Source organism: Cryptotermes secundus, unplaced genomic scaffold (genome assembly GCF_002891405.2).
Source record: "Cryptotermes secundus unplaced genomic scaffold, Csec_1.0 scaffold443, whole genome shotgun sequence".
NCBI classification, from domain to species: Eukaryota; Metazoa; Arthropoda; class Insecta; order Blattodea; family Kalotermitidae; genus Cryptotermes; species Cryptotermes secundus.
The window spans coordinates 513,358-540,551 of NW_019731576.1; the positions used below are offsets into that span (position 1 = coordinate 513,358).

The following is a 27,194-nucleotide window of genomic DNA, read 5'->3' on the forward strand; positions in this document are numbered from 1 at the left end:
ACCAGCGGCAATTGTAAAGGACAGAACCATACTCTCGTCAGAGAGAGACCCCCCCCCCAACAAACCCACAACTATCTGACAGTAATAAAAATCTGGCCGCAAGCCCCAGATGGATGCTTTATTCCAAGACAGACTGGCCGACTGACCGTCGGTCGTAACATAAGACTCAGATTCAGACTTAGTAGCCAATTGTGGAGTACTGGCCAGCGGTCAACGGCGTGAGCGCGGAAGCTAAAAAACTGCAATGTTAGAAACCGTTACCAGGAAAAGACAATCGGATAATGTAACAGACTGAGAATACTAGTGTGTGTAACATTAAACTGTAAAGTGCAGTTAGGAGTCGTGTGTGTTAAAGTGGGCAATAAATCGAGTAACCAATCCAAACCCCATCTACAGTCACTCATACACGTGACAATATTCGCATATGCATACAACAGACGCAACCGTTCATAATTCAAGCTCAGTGCTAATATCAAGGGAAGTGGATGGTGAAAGAGTACTATGACTGGCTGCTTTCGACGCGTTGCATTTGTAAAATAAAATATAAACAAGTTACTTTCTTTGTCGATATATTAAAGTACGAGTCCATTAAATTATAGCACATATAAAGTGAGCGTATACAGATTTATACATCCACTCCCGCATACGCCTTCATGGTGTAGCGCTTAGTTAATTAAGCACAAGAACAGCTTTACCTTTTTTACTTTTATAATGTGAGCGTGTATCTGAAAGAAAATCTTTTTATGCGATTACGTGTAATCCCTAACCTGCATCAGCTGCCTGTGACCTGAAGTAATGTCATTCAGCACGTCTTGCGAAACCACGAAATAGAATTACTGACTGAGGAGTAGGTTACAAGGTCAGTGTTCATTCTGCTTTGTGCGCAGAGACGTCAGCCAGTGCGTGCCGTTGTTCTGAGCAGCGCTGCGCAGGTGAGTGGGTGCGTGCTGGACTGATCGAAGTCCTCGCCTAATTGTGTTGTTTCGTTATTAAGTTGATATTACTTTGATGCTAAGGCTCCACACAATTTTGCGTTAACTCATTATTATATCATTGTTCAGTGTGAATTGTGAGACAGCCAAAGGCGATACCGCAGCTGCAAACAACTCCATTGCACTTTCTAAGAAAATGGTCGAAGAGGAGGGTTTAGTTTTCTCCGTGGAGTGAGGTTGGGTGCAACTGTGTCTACTTGGTAGACTGGCTGCTAATTGGTCTATTGTACCAGACCCGGCTGATAGATCGGTGGGGAGAATTTGGCGGAATAAGAATTAACTGGGGAAGCCAAATTACTTACTTACTTACTTACTTACTTACTTACTCATGGAGCTGAGCCCTTCTTGAGGAGCCGCCAAATCAGCAGCTACTCAAGAATTTCCCAGCATTTTTTATGGAACCCCAAGGTTCATTACCGTGTTCACAGGAGACTTCCAAAGGTCCTTATCCTGAGACAGATCTATCCAATCAATAACATCCCATCCTATATCTCTAAGATCCATTGTAATATTGTCCGCCCACAGACGCCTTGGTCTCCCCCGTGGTCTCGTTCTTTCTGGCTTTCCCACCAATGTCCTATACGCATTCCTCGTCTCCCCGATTCGTGCTACATGACCTGACCACCTCATCGTCCTTGACTTGATCATTCTAATTATACTTGGAGAAGAGTACAAGTTATGAAGCTCGTCAGTATGCAATTTTCGCTAACCTCCTGTCACTTCATCTCTCTTCGGCCCAAATATTTTCCTCAACACCCTGTTCTCAAACACCCTCAGTCTATGCTCCTCCCTAAATGTCAAAGAACAAGTTTCACACCCATGCAGAACCACAAACAAAATTACAGTTGTGTATATTCTAATTTTTTTGTTTTTGGACAGCAGACGAGAAGACAAAAGGTTCTGGACTGAATGGTAGCAAGCATTACCCGAGTTCAATCTCCTCTTAATTTCCTCCTGAATCAGGTTTCGATCTGTTATCGTTGTTCCCAAATATCTGAATTGTGTCACATTTTCAAAACATCTGTTTCCTATCTTCACATCATGATTTTGCCCTGCATTTTGGTGACGAGACAGTAACATATGCTTAATTTTCACTGTGCTTACTTCTAGACCAACCTCTTTACTTGCGTCAATTAAAGTTTGTGTGTGTTTTTTTAAGGTATCTACATTATCACCCAGTAGATTCACATCATCGGCATAGACAAACAGCTGATATGTCCCATTTAATTTCAGTCCCATCTGGTTTCCCTGGACCTTCCTAATGGCATATTCTAACGTAAAGTTGAAAAGGAGTTGCCATAAAGCATCTCCTTGTTTTAGACCATTCTGGATAGGAAATTTAGGGGGGGGAAGCCAAATTACTCGGAGAAAACTTGCCCCTGTTCTATTTTATCCACTACGAATCCCATATGACTTAATCTGTCATCGAAGCCAGGCCCTGGCGGTAGGAAGCCTATGGCAACCGCTGAAGTTGTGGCACTGTCCTGAAAAGAAAGGTTACTATCCTAAACAACTGTTTATTCATGACGGTGCAATATATCATATGTTAAATAAAGTTTATTTTAGTATACGATTGTGTGTACTGACACGTCCAGGGTGGTACGCGGGACGAAAATGATGGGTTCTAGTTCGGTTTTAATTTACAAGTTCTCTCAATCACATTTAAATACAGCGCTATCATTGATTTCCACAATTTCAAGTTCACCGTTGCACACGCACTAGGATTCTCTGTTTCCAATAGTTGCTTCATAGCAACGGACTTAAAACAATCTCACTGTGACTAAATCTTCTAGTCACATAAAGCCTTCAGAGTCCGTCTTCTTATTCTACTTCTACGAAGAACTTTCCGTGGTCATCTTCCACCGAAAACTCAGAAATGAACTCCTAGGGCCGTTCGGCTTTAAGATAACTCCTCTGCACGGACACAAAGGAAACACCATCTCCCATTGTTGTGGATGCATGGATGCATATTTACAGCTGTGTCGCCTGGCAACAGACTTCCTATAGCTCCGTACTTTTGCTCGACGAGGATCGCAAAGGCAACGGTTTCCTTTCTGTTGTTTCTTGTATTCGTATTTGCAGAGCTGCTGCTGCCAACACGTTACAGTATTTACAGTAACAAATGTACATGTATTTACATCCGCGTTCATATTGTTTGTTTGTGATGCATGATATGGGGGCGCAGAAAGGCCGAGAATCGTAGCCTTCTTACCTCATAAATTTCTTATGGTAATAATTGATCCACTTAACGTCGTTTCACATAGCGTTGCTGGTTTATGAGAAAGTAACTACGACATTAAGCGAATGTTCACATGGAGTTCATAAATGAAAGTATGTCCAAATAAAATTCATCAGAAACGAAGTAACTTGGATATCCCGAACTTTCCACATGTTTGTTGCAGTCCCCTTTCCGTTTCGTGACTGAATGCGATTTTCATATTTTAACTGCTGAGCAACATGACCCGATGGCTGACCCCTCGACGATCTGATACAATTTTATCATCCAAATTGTGTGTTGTGTTTGGCTTAATAAAGAAAAACGTATGTGATACGCCGTGACTTTATGATCCCAGGGTTTAATGACAGAAAATTCTTCATCAGATTAATGGACTAAAATATCAATGCTTAAATAAAGTTTCGGAGCCTTTATGCCGATCAAACCATAAGCATTACATGAGGAGGCAGCAGAGGTTATCCTGACTGTGATGTAAGCGTCAAGATTCTTACGCCGGCAATTATGGCTACTGAGGTCGTGTAGGCTGTGACACAGCATGGTTGTATGGGCAGAAACACTAATTGGTAGCCACTGCAACGTGGCGACTACTGGTGCCCAATTACGCCCTTCTGTCTTCCCAACTCATCATCCCAACGCCAACGAGAAGGCGAAGAAGTAATATCAACTGCACGAGCAGCGTAGGTTTCAGCACTGCCTACCAGAGATGGTCTCCGAAGAGCGATACAGGCGAGGTGAGCTATCACCAGGAGTATACGCGGACACAGGGCTGAAGGTAACAACAGCAGGCCGCCGTAAAGTGAACGCTGGTAAGTGTCGCCCAACACGTGCTTACAGCGCAGGGAGGGAAGTGCAGTGATAACAGGACACTGAGTATCGGTTTATTTTCCGTGTAACATTTAACTACGCTCTCAGTAGTTGGATTATACTGTATAGAAAAACAAACTGCCACTTGGCCATCTATTGCCAGGCAACGAAGATGTACACGCGCATCCTTAACAAAAGAAGACGGCGTTTTCTGTCGGATCCGTGCAGAGGAGTTAACTTGAAGACAATCGGCACTACGAGTCAGTCAGTTTTCGGTAGGAGATAGCCACTGGAAGTTTGTAGTTGAAGAAGAATTAGAAGTCGGCCAGTGAAGACTTAACGTGTGATATGAAGACTTTATGTGTGCTGTAATGCAGTGATATATGGAGTGTAACGGTTATAGTTCCTGTGTTAAAATCCTTTGCCAGGAAACGGATTGGGAAATCTTGACAAGGGAATAGCCATTGTTCAGATCTGATACATACCAACGACAATTGTAAGCAGATATAGCTGATTCTATTTACGTGTTATAATTACAGTAATCTTGGAAGTGTTATAGTTAATTGTAGTTCCGACCTCTAAGTGACAAATAAATCCAATTTCCAATCCGAACCCCTCTTTTGTCACTGATGCACATGACAATATTATTACGTAATGATGACAAAATTTAGGTTTGTTACTGGATTAAGCACGTGAAGGCCAAAGTGAGCAATTGTCAACCATCACAAGTACCGAATGTGGTTTAGTTGACTTATTTATTGAATACATGTGACATACGATGTAAGGTGACTACAATCTTCAAGCATTCTGCATTCAGATCCCATTCAGGGCAACGATGTAGCCTACGGCCTCTTAGTTTTTAGCCCACTTTCCATATTTTAAAAAGTAAAATAGGTTTATGGGATTATCTTGCTCTCTTTGTGTCTGTATGTATGTCTCCCTACCGTCGCTAGGAAAAAGATCGATAAAAACACGTTCCACCGCAATAAATACATACGAAACAATAGAAAATTATTGGACGAGGCGTTTTCTATTCGGTCCTTGTCGCATCAAAGAGAAGTATGCAATCAGTTATTCCCAGAGTCGTGAGTCGTGGGACAGTAAATAATGGCCATGACTTTCGCTGACTCGGGACAGAGAATGACTGCTGGCGAGGGCCAACAGAAATTTAGCCTACACTACCCAGAACTTCTTGCTTGTTTTTCTGACACCCTCTGCAGGTAGAGATCTAGTGACGGCGTATCCTACAGCCAAGTATTCTTACAAAGCTCTTAAATTCTGTCATGAACTCTTCTGAGTGCTCGCTGATGGTGCTGCTCTCTGGGGAAGCAAAGGTCAGACCCTCATCCCAGCTTTGGTAGTCACAGTAATCTTCCGTTCCATTTACCGAATCTAAACGCTCGAAGGAATGTAGTTCTAAACGTTTAAAAGTAGTTAGTTAGTTAATGGAGAGGGTGGGTTTCCCCATGCACTTAGACCAGTATTGGTCCATTGTGCTTCCCTCTATGATATTATACCAGTCTCTATATCCTACCGATATTGGTGCGTACCATCAGTCCCGACCGAGCCAGCGAGTTCGGCCTCCACTAGCTTGGCGGTATCTATAATGCTTCCTCCATCTATCAGAGGTGTTAAAGACTACTGTTGGGCGGGAAACGTCCTTGAATTTGGCTCAGTGATCTCCTTTGGAGATATGAGGTTCTTTTACGTGCCGTAAAGCTACGACACGGGACCCACGGCTTAAAGTCCCTCCCGGAGGACTTGTTCCCTGAATTTTTGTGCCCTTAAAAATTCGACGACTTCCGCCGGGTTTTGAACCCGCGTACCACGAGTCATGAGGTGGGAACGTTACCTCTAAACTACGGAGGCCGCTACGTTTAAAAGTAAATACGTATTTCTGTGGTAGGAGCACGGAGTGAATAATGGCCATAGTTCCATAGCTATAAAAACATAAATTTGTTCCTGTGTAAAGTAACTAAGACATATGGGGAGTAACTAAAATATACTGTATTTCACTCTATGTATGTTACATGAAATCCAACATCCAACAGTTGTTTTGTATGACGTTTTAATTTTGTTGTTTTTATTTGGCAGCAGAAAATGTGGCTTCTAAGCGGCCGCTGCGAAAGCAGAGCTCGACTTGACGGCAAGGTGGCCATCATCACTGGCGCCAACTGCGGCATTGGGAAGTTCACGGCACTGGACTTTGTGCGCAGAGGTGAGAAGAACCCAGTCCTTTATGATATGAATATATGATATGATATTGTCACGTGTAGGGTGGTACGCGTGATTAAATGACGGGTTCTAGTTCAGATGATTGGATTTATTAGCACCTGGGTTACAATCTCTCTTAATCACATTTAAATACAGCGATATCAATAATATTTACACACACACACACATGCTCGCGCGCGCGCCCACACACACACGCGCGCACGCACACACTGGTTCTTTCCTTGTGCCAAAACTAAAACGCAGGAACTCGCTGAATCACGCATTCCAAGTATTACACGAATAAATTATTCTAATCATACCAGGCCTTCACACAGCGAACTTTTCGTGGTTCTCTTCCACCGAGAACTCGGAACTCAGAACTCTTGTCACTCTCACAGCCTTGCCTATTCCTGGAACCTCCTTATATAGCCGCGGCACGGACCACACAGGAATCAGAGTTCTATTGTTGCGTAAGGAAGATCACAGAGAAAGCGAGTCACGTGATAGTTACCTCGCGCTGACTGTTGCCTAACAACAAGCTATAAACATTTGTAGTATTGTTCAGTGCGCTTAGGCGAGAAGGTGTTTATCGCGCCGTTGCCTAGCTATACATGTTACAATATGATATGAAGGGGCATGCGGTAGCGTAGTTGGTTGAGGCACTATGCTACAAGCCGGAAGGTCGCTGGTTCAAATCCCGATGACGTCATTGGATTCTTTTTCAATTGACCTAATACTTGCGGCAGCACTATGGCCCTGGGGTCGACTCAGCCTCTAACAGAAATGAGTACCAGGAATATTCTTGGGGACAAAGGGCGGCCGGCGCTTAAGGCTGACAACCTTACCACCATCTTTGAGCCGATTGTCTAGATAATGTGGGACCCTCGACGTCTCACAATCCTATGGGCCTTCATGGCCTGTTACAGGGATAGCTTTACTTTTACTTTTATAAGATATGAATTTGAATTCCTTAATTCATGTTGATGTCAGCTATAAGATAGACATGAACTATGGAGGGCTTGGACCGTTCATGGGTGTTTTCAAGGAAAATCTTGCAGATTGGAATATTATGTGTCTGCATTAGTGTTTCTTAAATATTTCTTTCATAAATTGTTTATCTAAAGAATCCGTCCATTTCCGAGGTTTTTGTGTTCATTTTCGTAACAAGCTTATTTTTAAGGCGAGGAGTTGTTAGCCCCACGTCAAAGCCTCAAACGAAAGGACCACCTCATGTCGGCTGTCCGCGGCTGCTTGTTCAATACATTCACAACCCACCATATCTGGCAAACGTCTCCTTCATCTGCAACCTGAGGACGCGCCATTCCGTGGTGACAAGAGACCTTGTGCGAAACAAATATACGTTTCTGCTACGAAGATAAGCCGGTTGAAGCTGTTTATGAAAAAATCGAGATGCGTATGAAACACACAAACACACAAACACATTATGTGGGCAGAATGCATATTTTTAGTATGTTAAAGCAGGTGGGAAGCATTGAACCACTGAGCGTTGAAGGGTTAAAACGAATGTTATTTTAATATTCAATAATACAGGCCGTAGTTAGTGTAATTTCGGTGATTACGGGCTCTGCTCTCTTGTCGTGCTGTATGTTTGTGGCTCATACGTATTTTCGGATGCTGATAAGATGGAGCTCTGCAGTTTCTTTGTGAAGTATTTTCACTTGCGGAGGTCGGCAACGAAATGGCAGAGCTCCACCTTATCGACACCTAAAAACGAGTATGAAACGGCAACATATCTTATGGCATGACACACCATAACCAAAGAAACTGCACTAACTTCGGTCTATATAAATTAATTTTAACATAATAACAGTTCTAACGTTTCACAAGAAATATAGCACTAATATATTTAAAAGAATTCTTCTATGAACATGAATTTTGAAATTTCCTTCACTATGATCCACCCACTGAAGGAGGTCTTGTTTGGCCGATACATGTAGGGGCTTTGAAACCACTTATCAACAAAAGGAAATAGGATGGACAGCTGTGTTTAGATCGTAATTTGCATCTTATTTTAAGTTAATTAAGGTTATTCTTTTAGACTTTGTCCCTCGCCAAAAATAATACCTTGTTTCAGGGGTTTGGTCTGTTCGTTTCATCGGATGATCACAGAAATATATTTGCGCATTTTGTAAAGCTTCTTTCAAACCATGGAAAACTTTCTTTAAAAGCAACGTAAGAAAGGTAAAGTTATCCCTGTAACATGCCTTGCGGACGCATAAGGCTGAGAGACATCAAGGCTCTCACATTATCTAGACAGTCGGCTCACAGATGGCGGTGAGGTTGTCAGCCTTACGCGCCGGCTGCCCTTTACCCCCAGGAATATTCCTGGTACTCATTTCTGTCAGAGGTTGAGTTGACCCTGGGGCTATAGTGCGGCTGGAAGGATTACGTAAATTGAAAAAATCCAATGACTTCATCGGGATTAGAACCCGCGACCTTCTGGCTTGTAGCATAGTGCCGATTGCCCCCGCAGAAGCAACATATGAAACTTCTGTACAATAACGATTACCCACGGAAGATAACTTGAAAAATAATTACAGGCCCGGAGCTGTTCCTTATAGAAACAATTTGTTTTGTACCTGTTTGGCTGCATTAGCATAAATTCTTTTGTTTGCTGTGGCAGAGAATGAGGACCCCCAGAAAGCGAGTTCATGTTCTGGCTTCTTTGTGTTTTGTTTTGAAGGTCATGCTCCTCTGTAAGAACGGAGCCTCTGTTGCAGGCTAACTTAAGTTAATTGACACTTGACGTAGTTCAAAGATATTTCCATTTTCTACTAGGGAATTATTTAGGGTTTCTCTCAGTTTGTAGTGTCTCGAGGTCTAAAGTATGAACTGATTTCACTCGCTCCAACATTGAGATCATGGGTTTGAATCTCATTCAAGGCATTAATGTCTGTATTGTGTGCATTTATTCTGTGTCTATGATGCTCTGTGTATAGGTAGAGGCCTTATAACGGGCTGATCCCCCGTCCAAGTAGTCCTACAGACTGTGTGTGTAGACTCAAAGAACTGAAAAAGCGGCTAAGGCTCAACAAAAGGCTGTAGGTCCATAATAATAATAATAATAATAATAATAATAATAATAATCGGTGGTGACGTCACATTGGCGATGCGTCTGAGTTTCCTTTCAGAGTCTTTTGTGCACGAGTGTAGCATCCAGCTACAATCGTTATGTTTACAAGCACTATAATTTATTGTTAGTGCAGTGCATCCATTGATTTCCAGTGTTTTTTTCTTGCCTGCAAAATTATCTATTACTGTTGACAGATTATTTATTGCGACACGTAGTCCCTTTAAATGCCCTAGGCATTCGTTTTCATCGTCCTCCATGGTTCATTCCGCGTTTTTTTTTTTTTAGAAAATCTTCCTCCTAAGTAAGTAAGTTCGCTCATTTAATCCTGATATTTTTGTTACGTTTACGTACAACAGGTGCACGTGTCATCATCGCATGTCGTGACCTGAAGAAGGCAGAACAAGCTGCTGCCGATATCAGAAACGAAACAAGAAATGTGGAGGGGGCAGGTCATGTGGTGGTGGTCACACTGGATTTGGCATCTTTAGCTTCAGTGCGACAGTGTTGCCAAAATCTGCTGCGCTCCGAGACATACATCCACATCTTGGTCAACAATGCAGGTGAGGACCGCGAGATAAAGTGTAATGGAGACATCTCACACACCTTGTAGTACTGCGATGTGCTCACTCATCTCGCCATTCTAACTTCAGGATGCTGTTTCTTTTGGTGGCAGTGCTCAATAGTTCATTTGGAGATGGGACGCGCATCTCAGGGACAATGTGTATGGTTTATGTAGACTGTAGTAAGCGATGTAATGTTGGTTCACTGTCTTAATAGTGCATGTAAAAAATATTACACATTGACCTTCAGAATATGAATAGTTGACTGCTGAGATCACAGCCTTCTATTACATTCTCCAAGCTGCCATAATTACGTAAGGCAATTCTCATGTTGGTGAACGGAGAAGTTCATAGAGGTAGGCCTAGGCCCACTGGGGCTGTGGTGCCAATGAAAAAAAAAATTCTCATGTTGATGTAGTACTCTACATTACACAGTCTAATTCCTGGAAACTTCGCTATGCATCTAGCCAAATGTTCAGCCTTGCTGGGCTTTCGCTGCTCGAGTGACCGACAGTAGTTATTTCAGTTTACGAGTTCTACTACTAGCCGATCAGAGTGACCGTGAGGTCTAAATCACGAACTGTCTTCTCCCGCTCGAAAGCTGAGATCGTGGTTTCGAATCCCACTCAAGGTATAGACGTCTGTGTGCGTTTATTCTGTGTGTAGGTAGAGGCCTTACGATGGACTGATTCCCCATCCAAGGAGACCTACCGACTGTGTACAGGATTAGAAACTGAAAAAGGGGCCAAGGTCCAGAAAAGGACTGTAGAGCCGTAGACGGATGGACGGATGGACAAAAGGACGGATGGATAGATAGAATACTAACCCAACCGAAGTAACAATTATCTGGCAATCTTATTATCATTTCAAATTAAAATCAGTACTCAGTCGAAAATGTAGTAGCCCAAAACCATGCCATATGGTAATCCAATTATTATTATTATTATCATCGTCATCTCTTGTCACAGGTTTATTTCCTGGTATTCCTTTGCTTGGACCAGTGATGCACCTCACCACTCAGGCTTCAAGCTTCGCACTGTAGCACTTTCCGTAGTATGTGTGATGTTCCCAGGATAGCTGTTTTTTGCAGTGAATCTATGGAGTNACCATTTGAAGTTTTTCCGGTGTTCCTCAGGGATGTGATCTGGGACCCCTCTTCTCCAATGTTTATTAACGGCTCAGGTGATTCAGTTGCCCAATCTAAGTATCTACTTTTTGCTGACGATATAGAAATCCACCGTGCCGTCAAGTCTTTTCATTCCCGCTCTCTACTGCAGTCTGCCATGAAATCTAGTTCGTGCTCTGCTAACTGCATGAAACGCAACATCGGCAAAACTGAAGTTATACCCTTCTCCAGGGAAAGCAACGTACTGATCTATAATTATAAACTTTGCCCACTGTATTAAACAGCTGGATCAAATTCGTAGTATTACCTTCACCTTCTGAATGTATGTACAGATTACGTAATATATGTATAGTATATAACTTGGACCTAAGCTTGAGGCCGTGTCCAAATTTTGAGATACAAGTATGCCAACTGCTACCAACAAGCTGGAACGCATCCAGCAGAGGTTTGCTGCCCTATGATTTAATCGTCTCTTTCCTGAAGGTCATTGCTGCTACTTTCTTGTTCTGCAAAAGTTAAATTGCAGACTTATATACGAAGAGACATCGCCTCGCTGCACTATTCCTTATCCATGTTTATATTGGTTCTAAATTCTGCCCTTCTGTTCTGGAAACTGTTGGTCTCCGAGTTCCTGCTCGGTATATCAGAGACTTTGCACTGTTCAATGTTTGCTTCTCATGTAAAAATTGTCCCTCTGCTGGATGTGCAGCAGCTGCTAATGTTGTTTGCAGGGATGTTGACGTATTCGGAACAAAGAACTTTCTCCTTAATTGCATTATATAAAACGTAAGGTAAAGCTATCCCTGTAACAGGCCGTGAAGGCCCATAGGGTTGTGAGACGCCGAGGCTGCCACATTTTCTAGACAATCGGCTAAAAGATGGCGGTGAGGTTGTCAGCCTTACGCGCCGGCCGCCATTTCCCAGCAGGAAGATTTCTCGTACTCATTTCTTTTAGAGGCTGAATCGACCCTAGGGCCATAGTGCAGCCGGAAATGTTATACCAGTTGAAAAATACAATGACCACATCGGGATATGAACCCAAGACTTTCCGTCTTGTAGCATAGTGTCTCAACCAACTACGTTACCGCATGCCCACAGTCACATTATGTATGTTATAATTGTTACCATTGTTATTATTATTATTATTATTATTATTATACTGTACAAGGGTATTATAACTTCCAGCCGCATAATGGCACAACCATTTGAAATATACTTATTTAACTTTCCTAATCTGTTAATGATAACTTCTATCTTGCATGGAATTATATTATTATTATTATTGTATAAATTGCCTTGTTTTATATCTTGTTCGTATTTTTTTTTTTGCCGTTCCTTTCTACCTACTGATGTTAAATTTGTAATTGTTGTTAAGTTTCCACGTTAATAAATACACAAACTGCTGAATCTGCAGTAAATGTATATGTTCAGTAAGTAGAGGCTCGTGAATGAGTTATGCCCACTGGCGTAACTCATATACTTTTCTTGTTCACTTAGGTAGCACTTTAATTCTTGTATTGGGGTTTTACTCAGGCCCGTCTAGTAGAGTTAGGACGGTGTATCATTTCAGCCTATGTGTAGTCTCGCTGACTGCTAGCGCATTGGTGTGGGTTTGTGTTTTTCTTAAGAAATTTGTATTCCAACTTTTTATTTCACTGACCACTGTGATCACTTGTAGATCTTCATGGATTCTGTGGGTGTTTATGAACTGAGGTACGTTCAGAATGGAAAGGAGAGATCTGGATTGAAAGCGCTTGAGGATTTCAGTGTTGCATTTGAAGGCTGTCCCCCACAGCTGGATTCCTTAGGTCCATACGTGTTTGAGTACTGATTTGTATAGGAGGAGTTTGCTTTTATTGAGAGTGTTGAGCTTCTTCTGAAGTGCCAGTGCATTCATTTCTGTTTTAGGTTGAACCATTTTCTTTTGGTTTTGAAGTGCTTTGCCCATGTCAGTCTTCTATCGAGATGCACGCCCAGGCATTTCACTTCATTTTTCTGGGGTAGATCAACATTGCCCATTTGCACTGTCGGACAGGTTTAGTTGGGTAGGGTGATAGTAATATTCGTGGATTTGCTTTGATTTATTTTAATTCCCCATTTCCTCGCCCAATCATCAATTTTATTATGGTGGCTTGGAGTTTCATTAAAGCTATCGCTGGATCTTCATGTACGGATAAGATTGTTTATCATCGGCGAAGGAAGCAGCTGTTGTGTTGTCTGATGTCGGGAGGTCGCCTGTGTAGATAAGATATAGGACGGGTCCTAAGACACTTCTTTTGCGGTACGCGTGCTTCAGTTGTGCTTAAGATTGTGATTCCATCTTTGAATTTTACTTCAAAGAGTGTATCTGTTAATGTCATTCCAATATTCTGTAATATGCATGGGGGAGGATTTTTCTGATTTTGAACAAAATGTCTGTGTGCCATACTTTATGAGCCTCTTCTGTGATGTCTAGGAAAGCTGGAGAGCGGTACTCTTTTTGTAATAAACATGAATATAATTCAATTCAAATATTAACCACAAGACCCTCAACATCATCATCAAGTTGGGACTTGAACCTCAGTCATCCAGCTCACGTCTCGACGTGATGCGATATACTTTTAAGTTATATCAGCAAGTAATTCTGCCTCCGCTACTTGAAGCTGAAATAATGCTCATCATGCCCTTACATAAATTATATAAGGAAGTCCTTGATATCGATTAGAATAATCGTTTTGTCTTGGTTGTACCCAAATTCACGGGGACAGACTTCTGGCTGTCAATTTCCTAATAAGCACACACATATTCTCTCGCGCGCTGTTGTGTGTGTGTGTGCTCGTGCGCGTATATGCAAGTACCATCAACTCAGTTTTGTTGAAAAGTTTTGTCCTTGTGGCTACAGTACACACTGGGGAGAGACCAGTGGCAGCTTTTATGAATTCTAACATGCTACCTCTCGGCTAGCATAAGTCAGAGAGCGAAACAACACCCCGAGTTGCAAAAGAAGCGCGGAAGTAGTACAGTCACCCAGGCATCGTCATGATAGGCAAATATACCTACAGAGAGAACAAGTAACTCTACTGAAGAGCGGCTAGGGGTAACATTCCAACTTCATGACTCAAGGTACGCGGGTTCAAACCCGGCGGAGGTAGTGGAAATTTTAAGGGCGGAAAAATTCAGGGAACAAGTCCTCCGGGAGGGACTTTAAGCCGTGGGTCCCGTGTCGTAGATTTACGGCACGTAAAAGATCCTCATGTCTCTATGAGACCTCTGAGCAAAATTAGGCACCAAGTTTTCCGCCCAAGTAGTTTCCAATACCTCTGGTAGACGGGGGAAGTATCAGGTACCGAGGGCCGACCTCGTTGGCTGAACGGGGCTGATAGCACGCACCAGTACCGGTAGGGTATGACGACTGGTAGAATATCAAAGGGGGACGTACAATAGACTATTAGTCGCGGTTCATGGGGAAACCCACCCCCTCCAATTATAATATTAATAATAATAATAATAATAACTCTACTGAAGCAGTCATCTCCCTCACATGTACCCACACACGGGCGAGGAAACTGTTAATCTAACAGCTAACTTTGCCAAACCCATGTTCTAATGCGTGCACACGGGAACAAGAATATGGACAAAGAAAACAACTTGCTGATTTCTCTCATCTCATGTTATATACTGACAAGTTATCATGCGATGATGAAAGTGTCGAAGTAAATTTCCACAAGGTCTGCTGTGACGTCGGGTGTGCGTCTCAAAATATTTGTAGGCTACGGGTTCAGACACGCAGATGAAGGTCACCTGCTCGTAACTTAGGTCACCCGCCTAGGACCTCTTCTGGTAGAAGCAAAAGTAAAAAAACAAAAATAAAGCTATCCCTGTAACAGGCCGTGGAGGCCTCGTAGGGTTGTGAGATATTGAGGCTCCAACATTTTCTAGACAATAGGATCATAGATGGCGGCAAGGTCGTCAGCCCTACGCGCCGGCCGCCCTTATCCCCAAGAATATTCCTGTTACTCATTTCTGTTAGAGGCTGAGTCGACCCCAGGGCCACAGTGCGGTTGGAAGGATTAGGTAAATTTAAAAAAAAATCCAATGACCACATCATGACTTGAACCCGCGACCTTCCGACTTGTAGGATATTGCCTCAACCAACTACGCTACCGCGTGTCTCAGGCGTGTGTCACATCCCGTGTAAATTCAACGAGATGTACGTTGGACAAATGGGCCCGTGCCACTCAGACGAATTGTGTAATGAACCTAGGACTACAACAATTATTTACGCGTGCGATAGCAGTCCCCAGTATTTGGAAAATGTTACCATATATTAGACACACAATTAAAATTATAAAAACCATGTTTATATATTGTCACACGTCTGCTTAAAACCATGATAGCATAACCAGAAGAGACGAACCTTGCGAGACATTGGATTTTTAGTCATGTTTCCGCGGCAATGAGCTGACGCAACAGTGAAGGAATTTTTTTAAAAATGAACATGTAACAATAGATGAACTGTTGGAAGCAGTATTCTCTATGGGATCCAACCCGTGGCTATATAACAGGGACCGAAACGGAGCTGTATATGAGTTCCCAAAGAATGACTCCGGCATCTTCCAAGAACACTGGTCCATCTGACACGTTTATTTGATTATCGCTTTGGGTGTCACATTTTCCAAAGCCTTTGAAGGAAGCGAAATTATAAGGTTGCCGAAACCCGGTAAGGACAAAGAATATCCTCAAAATTTACGCCCGATCAGCCTCTTATCTACAATAGGCAAGCTATTCGAAAATGTTATTCTGAAAATAGTCCAAATGCACATTGAAGTAAAACGTCTGCTTAATGCAAGCCAGTTTGGTTTCCGTGCCCGTCACAGCACAACACTTCGATGTATGAGGCTTATGGACCTCGTGATATTAAATATCAATAATATTGTGTCTATGGCTGCGGTAGTTTTGGATATTAAAAAAGTACAACTTGGCACTTTGGCTTGCTAAATAAATTATCTGAATTAAAATTTTCGATCAGTCTACTCAAGCTTATTGGCTCTTTTTATTCTCAGAGATAATTCAGAGTCTCAGTCGAAGGTAAAATATCACAAGGTTCCGTCCTGTCCCCCACATTGAACAGTATTTCTATAAATGAAAAACTAAAAAGACCTGGTGTTTATCTCTGCATATATGCGACAGACCGTAAAGAGGGTCATGTTCTCAAAAACATGTAGCGGAGACTCAGTGCTATTGGGAGGTGGTGTGAGGGCTGAAACATAAAATATAATGAAGGTAAGACTCAGATCATCTACTTTTCTTGTAGATTTAAGCCCCCTGAATGGATTGAATATCGCCTTACTCAGATATGCAAAATATCTCACAAAAATGATTGAAGCTAAGGCCTTGCAGAACATTTATTGTAATCTACCCCCTGTTCAAAAGTGTGCGTCTAGGCGCCAACCTTACACTAATCCTCCATAAATCACTGATCAGATCAATAATGACTTATGCCTGTCCCTCCCCGGAATAAGCCCTTAAAACTGCAGGGGCTGCAAAACAAGGTTCTCCGCATTGACTGGCAGTAAAACGCCAGGCGTAAAGTGACTCTGACTCTGACTGCGGTCAACATGGTGAGGAACTCTGCAGGTCGACAGTTGGTAGCCAGGCGCGGCTAGAAGCTGCGGTCATGAGGAGGTATGAGACAGTTGGTAGCCAGGCGCGGCCAGAAGCTGCGGTCATGAGGAGGTATGAGACAGTTGGTAGCCAGGCGCGGCCAGAAGCTGCGGTCATGAGGAGGTATGAGACAGTTGGTAGCCAGGCGCGGCCAGGAGCTTCGGTCATAAGGAGGTATGATACAGTTGGTAGCCAGGCGCGGCCAGGAGCTGCGGTCATGAGGAGGTATGAGACAGTTGGTAGCCAGGTGCGGCCAGGAGCTTCGGTCATAAGGAGGTATGATACAGTTGGTAGCCAGGCGCGGCCAGGAGCTGCGGTCATGAGGAGGTATGAGACGGTCGGTAGCCCGTAATGCTGTAAACACTAAAGCTGAGAAATCTACGGCGTTGAAAATTTGACTGGGTTTAGCTAATCCTAAGGCGAATTTGACTTAAAAAGTGTCGTTTCAGACCCTGTTCACTGAAAGAGAGACAGCATTCGAAATCATGGAGACCAAATCCACATTCACGCAGCTGATCAACCTAGACGTATTCATTTCATGCCGGTGAAGTTAGGTCTGTCCTTTGTACGTAATTATGTAATATGGGGCAGTAGAAGTAGAGTAGGTTTACCATCCTTCACCTCTGCAATAGATGGAGGTCCATTATCAACTCCACACTCCTGCCGCGCTATCCCTGCAATATGGCCCTTAGTTCCCATTGGCTGGGTGGGACCCAGAGCCGGTCTGCACGCTAGTTGCCACATGAACTGAGGTGTCCCGGCTTATTCGCGTTACACTGTCCGAGTGAACACATTAAAAAATGTAGAGCAATATTATGCAAAATAGGGAACAACAATGGTTGAGAACACTAAAAAGCAATTGAATTTAACGCATTTTGTACACAATGAAAATGTGAAACCTCCCTTGTTAGTTGATGATCAAGCAGTAGAGCGAGAGGAAAATCTGGTATGTTTTGTGATTCTCAGCTGAAAGAACGAGGTTGTAAATATATAAGGAACCTCCTATGTTCTAAAAGTCCTGCACGGGTCAGACTAAACTTTATAAATATATCGCATTGTTCAACATTTGGGCACACACGACCGATGTGTTTTTTGTTATCCTGTGGATTTTCTTCATAAAAGTTGCCTGAACCAGCATTCTGCTTGCAGGAGTGTGCTACAGCCCGCGGGCATTCACTGAAGACGGCTTCGAGATCCACATGGGAGTCAACCACCTGGGTCACTTCCTCTTCACGTGTCTTCTGTTGCCCCGCATTATACACTCTGCTCCCGCCAGGATTGTCACGGTTGCGTCAGTTAAAAACCACTTTGGTAACATTCTGTAGCCTATTACGCATTAAACTAATATTTATTTTATTGCTAATGGGGTGGGACTAAGTCCCTTGTACTGCGGCCACTTCTGGCCTATTGTACCAGCCCCAGATGAAAGGTGAGGGTGATTGTGAAGCAATTTGTGGAATGAAGATTGGCAGGGGAAACCGAAGTACTCGGAGAGAACCAGTCCTAGCGCTACTTTGTCCACCACAAATCCCACTTCACCAGACCCCGAGATCGAACCCGGACCACCACGGTGGGAAGCCAGCGACTAACCGCTTGAAGTCCCGGGATCGATTCCCGGTGCTACAAGTTTGTCTGAGTAGTAGTGAGTCTGGAACGGGGTCTATTCGGCCTCGTGAGGATAATTGACGAGCTACTTGTAGGAAATAGCTGCTCCGGTCTAGAAAACAGAGATTAATGGACGTGGGGATCCGTTGCGCTGACCACGCGACACCCTCTATCAGGAAAAGTTGGCATTTACTTCTCTGACCAGCTTGCAGACTACAGGCCACAGAGTTTATTTCTTTGTTTTTATTCTGGATTTTATGTAAGGCAGATCAGAGGTTTGCCATCGTAAAATATAACGTACATAAGAGTTTTAAATAATAGATTTATATATGTGATAATACAAATACAGTCGTGAATGCAACAATTATTTGGTTGTAGTTCTTTGTCTTTTCTTCCTCTACACTACATGTTTCGGCGGCAACCAGCCATCATCAGGTGTATTTTTCATTACGTAGCTGTCATACTGCACAGAATTCAAAATCTTAAACACCAGCCTGAGAGTTTTGTTAAAATCTCGCCAACATACGCTCGTCAATTTGATTTTAGAATTCCAATTTTAAATTAAAATTCAAAATTTAAAGTTTTAAATCACAGGGATACCTGCTCTGTGTGTACATGTGCTGCAGCGGCTATTCTTGTTTCCAGCACCGTTCATGTATTATTCTGTGCAAGCTCTCTGTGTGTGTGTCGCTGCTCATCATTAATACTTTTGCATACGTATTAATAACCAAATAAATTGTTGCATTCACGACGGCATTTGTATTATTATATATAGAAGTGTATAGTGCAACAGGATGCTTAATATAATATAGTAACAGATAACAGATTAATATTGACGATTTTTCCAAGCTAATTCTAGCGCGTCTCAATGTATCGTCAGAAGTAGCGCTTTAATGGAGTGAACAGCTGCTTCCGCTTTCTGAGGTTCCGGTTTTAAATCTCTGTCCAGATTTTTCTTACCCCTACAGGAAAATGCCGAGATCATACTCCTCATTATGCTACTACTGCTAATACTACTAAGAAAATTCTGCTACAGAATAAAGCATAAATTATTCATCCTTCCGTTCGAGTTTCGACGGCTTACTTACATATGAGTAATAGTTTTCCAGCCGACAGAAATTTACTCTTGTTTAGAATGAATTAGAGTTTCCATTATCATAAGACTAGAAATAGCCTAAAATATGTCAGATTTGAGGNCTAAAATATATTTGTTAAATAGAACCTAACATTTTGAAATCTTGAGTTGAATAGAATTAACATCGCTGTGGGTGTGAAACTTGGTCTCTGACATTAAGGGAGGAACATAGACTCAGGGTGTTTGAGAAGAATATTTGGACCGAAAAGAAATGAAGTGACGGGAGGTTGGATAAAACTGCATAATGAGGAGCTTCATAACTTGTGCTCTTCTCCAAGTATAATTAGAATGATCAAGTGAAGGAGGATGAGATGGGCAGGGCATGTAGTACGAACGGGGGAGACGAGGAATGTGGGAAAGCCAGAAGGAAAGAGACCACTAGGAAGAGCAAGACTTAGCTGGGTGGACAATATTAAAAGGGATCTTGGAGAGGTAGGTTGGAATGGTATGGATTGGATATCTATGGCTCAGGATATGGACTAGTGAAGGGCTCTTGTGAATATGATGATGAAACTTCGGGTTCCATAAAATGCTGGAAAGTTCTTGAGTAGGTGCACAATTGGCAGCTTCTCAAGAAGGGCTCACCTCAATGAGTGAGTGGATATTACGCTTACTGTTCAACAGAATTCCGAAGTAGTTTACACGCTGATATGAAATTACTAGATTATTCCTTAATTTTTTTATAAACCGAAATATTGTCAATTTTATGTGTAAACGATACTAAGTTTCGTATGAAAACAGCATTTCTGACGAGAATCAGTAAACTGCATAAAATTACAGTCCTGGACGCACTTCACACTACGATACTCTCATGCATGTAAATGACTATAGATGGGGCTTGGATTGATTGACTTGATTTGTAGCAACTTTCACACACGACTCGTGACTACGCTTTACATTTCACTGTTATAAGCAAACGCTAGTATTCTCAGTCTGTTATAGTCTGTACTACTCGTTGCTACGTAACGGCATTCAACGGCGGATGTTCCTTTACTCTGGGTTCTCGAACTTCCCTCGTGACTCAGCTACCAGCTTCTAGACTGAACTGCAGCAGTTCTCGCTTACCTCTCAACTTCAGTTGATCAGTAAGTTAATTTCGAGTTGCTGCAGCTAAGGCCGGGGGTTAATTCGGGAACTGGGAGGAAGGGGAACGTCCGCCGTTGGAAGCCGTTACCAGGAGACTCCTGAGGGCACAGCAGGCTGAGAAGTCTTAAATACGTGTTCTAATGAAATGTGAAGTGTGTGAATTAGTAAAACGGTTATATTTACTTGCAGACACGGATCAGTTAGAATTCAATAAGTCTAGTTTCCAATCCTTAGCCCGTCAGCAGTCATTCAATCGTGTGACAATGTTACACACTTAGGTACTAACTGGTCTGAGTGTTTGGAGCGACTGAATTTTGTTCCCTGCCAAGTCAAAACACACACAAAAGATGGTGGCTGCAGCAGTCATGTTAATAGTAGTAGCAGCAGCAGTAGTAGGACCGCCTCTGTGGTCTAGTGGTCAGCGTTCGTGGCTACCAGATTTTTTCTGAGAAGTAGTGGGTCTCAGCCTCGTAATGATAATTAAGGTCTAGAAAAGCGAAATTAACGGCTGTGGGGATTCGTTGCGCTGACCACGCGTCACCCTCTATCCGCAAAAGTTGGCACTAAACTTCGCCGACAAGCGGCGGTCGCTCGGTCGGTATATATCGCTTGCGGACTAAAATCACGGAGAGTTTAGTATCAGCAGAAAGAGTAAAAAAAAAGCAAAGTTATCCCTGTAACAGGCCGTGAAGGCCCATAGGGTTGTGAGACGTTGAGGGTCCCACACTATCTAGACAATATTAGTAGTAATATTAGTAACAGTAGTAGTAGCAGCGGCAGTAGAAGCATTAGTAGTAGAAATATAAGTAGTAGCAGAAATAGAAGAAGTACTAGTAGTAATAACAGTAGTAGCTGCAGCAGTAAAAACTGTTGTACTATTATTATTATTAGTAGTAGTAGTAGTAGTAACAGTTGCAACAGCATCAGTGGTGGTAGTACTAATAATATTAACAACATAACAACAGCCTACGGCGTATAAAACTTTGAAGTCAGAGAGAAATATATTGCCTCCAACAGGTTCCGACTCGTAGTACACGGGTTCAAATACCCGGGGGAGGTCGTAGAATTTTTAAGGGCGGAAAAATTCAGGGAACAAGTCCTCCCGGAGGGACTTTAAGCCGTGGGTCCCGTGTCGTAGCTTTACGGCACGTAAAAGAACCTCATATCTCCAAAGGAGGTCACTGAGCCAAATTAACGGACGTTTCCCGCCCAACAGCAGTCTCTAATACCTCCGGTAGATGGGGGAAGCATTATAGATACCTCTCAGCTAGTAGAGCCGGTCTCGCTGGCTGGGCGGGACTGATGGTAAGCACCAGTACCGGTAGGATATAGAGACTGGTAGAAATCATAGAGGGAAGCACAATGGACCAATACAGGTCTCAGTGCATGGGGAAACCCACCCTCTCCAATAACTAACTAACTAACTACATGACCATTAACTGCTCGTAGCATGCGCGTATCATGGAGTGAGTATTAAATTAATTTCAAAATTGGCACATTGTTACAGACACCTCATAAAGAAAGATGCCTTATATCTGACAATGAAATAGCCATAGGGTGGTTTCGCACTTAATGAAGTCACGACCCCCAAAATATTTAAAACAAATGACTACAGACACTATTGTTTCAGCTCGAAGAATTTGTTTTGACGACCTGCATTGGGAGAAGAGACGATACAGCTCCTTTGCAGCATACTCAGAGTCAAAACTAGCCAACGTATTGTTCAGTGCTGAACTAGCCAGAAGACTTGAAGGTAACTTTATCAGCTAAGTGAGCTTTGTCACAGTTAATATTTTCATAAAGGAGACCGCAATTTATAAACAAAATTAATTAATCACTTAAGTAAATCTATGGAATTACGTACTACTAAAGAAACTAACATTTTCTTATCTACTCAAGAATGTCCCCTCAATTTATGGTACCCGAAGGCTAATCTACCCCATTCACAAGATCACGGTACTAGGCCATACGTATTTTGGGCCAAGTTTTCCAAACCTACGCCTTGGTTTCCCAAGTGGCCTTTTCCTCCAAGAATTCCGTCTAAATTTTATAAGAATACTTTCTCTCCCATCTGTGCTACATGCCTCGCCCATGTTTTGTTTCTTGGTTTGATCGTCCGAATAATATTAGGAACAAAACTTGGTGGGGATCAGGCGAGGAGTACAGACATGGGTCTCCCCTCTCTAACCGTCCTTTGGCTCCTACGTTGCGGGTTGCAGCTTCTCCTCTAGCCGCTCCCCCTCATCTGTTGGTACTCCGAGTTTGCAGGTTGCTGCTGCGTCCTTCTTACCCAGTTCTTCCCCTTTTTGTTGTTGTTGTTGTTGTGGTTATTGTTTGTCTGTGGGATATGAGTTACATGAATGATGGATGCCAGTAAGCTTACTACAAAGGTTTACTATTCGGGGGAAAAGGGGGGATGAACCGGAAACTACAGGTGATAGGTACTGCATTAGCACTAGGGCGATGAGATTCTCTTTCAGGGTGCATAAGGGCCTCGCGTTAGCTAGGCACTACCACACACTGTTTAAAGAGCACCTGTTCAGATAACAGCACTTATCAGCTAAGAAGCAAACGCATATAAATCGTGTAGGCATGATGAAATCAGCCTCTCCTCTCATAACACTCAGTGGCCTAGACCCCGCGGCTCTGGCATGGTGTTGAATGTAACCAGAACAGGGGAGACCAAAACTGCATAATTCTGGCATGCTGCTATCAATTTTTATGGAATTTTTAATTTTTGCCGATAGCTTCGCGATGGAAAACAACAGACAGGGGGATTTAATTTTCATTTTTAAAACTTGATCTTTTACATATATGTAGAAAATTCTCTTGTCTTTCAGATTCTTTTTAGTTCATATTTCTATGTTGCATAGAACGGAAAATATGTATTTTTTTCTCAAGGTTTGCAAAGATCATCAATTGGGGCGATTTAAATTCCGGCCGTACAGGGGCTACCGGCAATTTAAAAGTCCGGCCGATAAAGTCCGGCCCTTAAACAAACTTGAAATCACTCAAAAATATTGTAACCGTACGCATCCTTCACGGAAAGTCTTATTTGTTTGTAAGTAACGGTTAAGTTTAGCTGTAGAAACGAGATGCCCCGGAGGGATCATGGTCCTCTGAATTTAGCCTTTTGTTGCGAGGGACAGAAGGGAGGTTGTTGAGTCCATTGCATTCAAGGGGGAGTAGGTATACCTTCTTTCGTCCGTGCCTGTGGGGGTGGAGGACCTGTGGATCGAAGCTTCGAGAAAATTCTAGAAGGTGTGCAGACCGGAAGGGGTCCGTTTATTTGGTCATGAAAACCTCCCAGTGGAAAGTTCGAGATGGTTAAGAACGTGGTTTCTGGAAGCAGCAGCGGGGGTCAGCAGTGAGTCAGTGAGTGGAAGCCGGGGAGTCAGTGAGTAGAAGCCAGGTAGTGAGGGTGCTCCTGTGGAACCTGTGCTAGGGGGTTAACCGATCGAGCCAACACCCGTGTACCCCTGGGATGTAAGACTCATTCCACTGAATTTAGTCGAGGCATACACCGCGTCGAAGTGAAGNAAAGTCCGGCCGATAAAGTCCGGCCCTTAAACAAACTTGAAATCACTCAAAAATATCTTTCTTCATGTCACTTTCGTCATGGTCAATATATCGTACACACGTAAGAAGAATACTTTTGTTCTGAATATCCGTAGGTTCGTCCAGTTGAAATGCAAACAAATTCGATTTGTTTAATTTTTTCAATTACTTGCGTGTCTGTATCTCGCTGGTATGATACTGTTATAGGCTACATACCAGGAATATGGAAGGGTGATTGTGATGATGATGATTGTGAAGAAATGTCTAATAATATCATAATCAAACTGCCCAAAAAATTAATTTAGAAAATTCGGGATTAATGTGAAGTGTGTATGTGTGTGTTCAAACATGTCTGTTTGAGCGGGTGCGCGCGCATACTTATGTGTTTAGACGCACGTGCATCCTTGTAAGCGTATTTGTGCTCGTGTGCTTAAGAATGGGCGTGTGAGGATTTGTTTATGCGTGTGAATGTGAGCCTACCCTTGTGTGTGCATGCTTGCGTGACAGCGCTGCCGCTCTAGAGTGTATGAGGCATGTATGTGTGTATCTATGGCTGTATGTATGTACTTACTATCGTACTCTGTGCGTGTTTACGATCTTATTTTGTGTATGTTTTCGCGCACCCCACTCTGACCGCCTCTGTAGTCTAGTGGTCAGAGTTCTTGGCTACAGATCGAGAGGTCTGGGTTAGACTCCCGGCGCTACCAGATTTTCTGAGAAGTAGTGGGTCTGGAACGGTGTCCACTCAGCCTCGTGAGGATAGTTGAGGAGCTATTTCAAGGAAATAGCGGCGCTGGTATAGAAAACTGAAACTAAGGGCCTTGGGGATTCATTGCGCTGAACATGTGACACCGTCTATCCGCTAAAGTTGGCACTAACTTCGACGACAAGTGGCGGTCGCTCGGTCAGTATAAGTCGCTTGCGGATTCAAGCCAAGTTTCTTTGTCCGCGCGCCTCCTAATGTATGTCCGTACTTGTACGAGTATATAGGGGTGTGAATGTGTGTATGAATTACTAAACATATAGATGAAAAATATTTTCTATTTGCCCCATAAAATTATATCTCAGGCAAATATAATGCGAAAGGCAGGTTTATCTACAAGAAAAATTGCAGTCATAATATTACAGAGTAATATAATTTTAATTCTCACACTTAACTTGATTCAAATTTTAAGTTTATGTAGTATTTAACTGTCGGCTTGCAAGAGCAGAGTTCTGCAGGCTCACGAAGGAAATGTGCTGTGTTCAGGTACGGGTGTGACCACATATTCACTGCATCCTGGAATCGTGGTTTCGGAGGGTGCGCGTCATGCAAACAAGACTTGGTTCCCCGGCGCAAAGTGGCTGTTTGAGAATGTCCTGGTGTACGTGCTGAAGACATGTGAACAGGGCGCGCAGACAACAATCCACTGTGCGGTGTCTGAGGAGGCAGGCAGGGAGACGGGACTGTACTACAGGTATCTCATTAAAATACGCTTTAGCATTTAAATGTGAGGTCAGTATAGAATTAAATTTCTTCAAGTGAAAGTTGTTCTTCTAAAAACAATAAATTTTTACGGAGCCAACATACTCGTAGTTTCCTCTGTACGCACAAGAAATGTCTAATCTCGTTATGCATTACCAGACGCCATCTCACGGAAGTCAGGAAATCACAGCCACATGCGTCATCTATATTAGTACAGAGACAAGAAGTAGTTTGTTCAATAAAACCATAAGACTTAATCACCGTGATGTACATATACATGCTGCAGGTTATGTTAGACATAGAAAATGACAACCTCTATAAGAGGAAATGCGCGAGTTCGCAATTTAAGGACAAATAATAAGGAAACTGGTTCGAAACCCGTCTACAGCATGAATGTATGCTTTCTTGTACTGTGCTGGGATGTAAGTAAGGAATGACAATCCTTAAATGACATAAAAATTGTTACTTTCTCTGATTAATTCTAAGTCTAAATAGACAGAGTGCTTAATGTTTCAACATGACAGCAGTAGCACAGCATCAGGTCACCTAAATGATGTTTATTACATTTAACTGCAATGTAAAACTCTTAGCGAAAATACACAAATTTGTGTATCTTACTTAAAAATGCTTTGCAGCAAATTAAATAGACATGTATACGAAACGCCAATTAATGTACAGCCTAAAGCACTGGAACTGTGCTTCATTTTATTGACACATGAGCCAACTTTTGATATATATTATTTCAAGCAAAAATATAACTTATTAAAAAAGGGAACATTGACCGCCTCTGTGATCTAGTGGTCAGAGTTCCTGCCTACACATTCATAGGTCCGGGTTAGATTCCTGGCGCTACCAGATTTTCTGAGAAGTAGTGGGTCTGGAACGGGGTCCATTCAGCCTCGTAAGGATAATCGAGGAGCTATTTCAAGGAAATAGCGGCTCCGGTCTAGAAACCCGAGATTAACGGCCGTGGGGATCAGTTGAGCTGAGCACCTGACACCCCCTACACCGACAAGTGACGGTCGCTCGGTCGGTATAGTTCGCTTGTGAACTATAGGCCACGGAGTTTTTTTTTCTAAAGGGGAACATTTCGAGCGACGCACTGGTATCATGCTTGAAATTAATAACCTAGGATGATTTTCCAAAGCTATTGGGTCAAAAACTTGTTTACATTTATAGAAAATATTATACCAATATAAAATACTACAGTAAGTTCGCAAATTATTATTGAAATTTTAGAGAATATATTTCAGAACCCTGTCCATAACAGATACTTTAGTGACAACAAGCTCTTCTGTTGACAGTGACTGCAGGAAGTCGACTTGCAACTCCAAGGTAAACGACAGGGAGCTGCTTAGGAGACTGTGGAGTGAGAGCGCTGGTCTCGTTGGTCTGCACGAATGGGATCCCTTCACTGCTGAGGATTCTGCGACCCGCCTTTAGGCAAAACCAATCCAGGCCACCATAAGGCGTTTTCGTGAAGAACTCGAACTTGAGAACTTCCTATTCTATACATCATTAGACCAATAATATTTGCGTTAAATCCTGCTGGAGTCATCGTTTATAATTTCACATCCCTGTCAATCATTGTATAAAACCTATAATTTCCTACTCGCAGTAAAGGAGAATTGATGTAACTGCGTTGTTGGTAAGCATCCGAATCGAAGTTTTAAGAT

The 27,194-nt window shown here is 42.6% G+C and overlaps 1 protein-coding gene across 7 annotated transcripts; it reads left to right on the forward strand.

Moving 5' to 3' along the window:
- The first annotated feature begins 649 nt into the window (after positions 1-649).
- LOC111867142 (retinol dehydrogenase 12) lies at positions 650-27,194 on the forward strand. Of its 7 annotated transcripts, none has more exons than XM_023856701.2 (7): positions 650-932; positions 6,127-6,250; positions 9,697-9,900; positions 17,819-17,980; positions 22,126-22,248; positions 25,303-25,548; positions 26,823-26,908. In XM_023856701.2, the coding sequence occupies exons 2-6, from the start codon at positions 6,133-6,135 to the stop codon at positions 25,539-25,541; spliced, it is 846 nt and encodes a 281-aa protein (XP_023712469.1). In that variant the 5' UTR covers positions 650-932; positions 6,127-6,132; the 3' UTR covers positions 25,542-25,548; positions 26,823-26,908. The 7 variants fall into 7 exon arrangements, with proteins under 7 accessions (XP_023712469.1, XP_023712464.1, XP_023712461.1 ...); XM_023856696.2 differs by having other exon boundaries at positions 654-932; positions 6,130-6,250; positions 25,303-25,510; positions 26,823-27,194; XM_023856693.2 differs by having other exon boundaries at positions 655-932; positions 25,303-25,510; positions 26,823-27,194.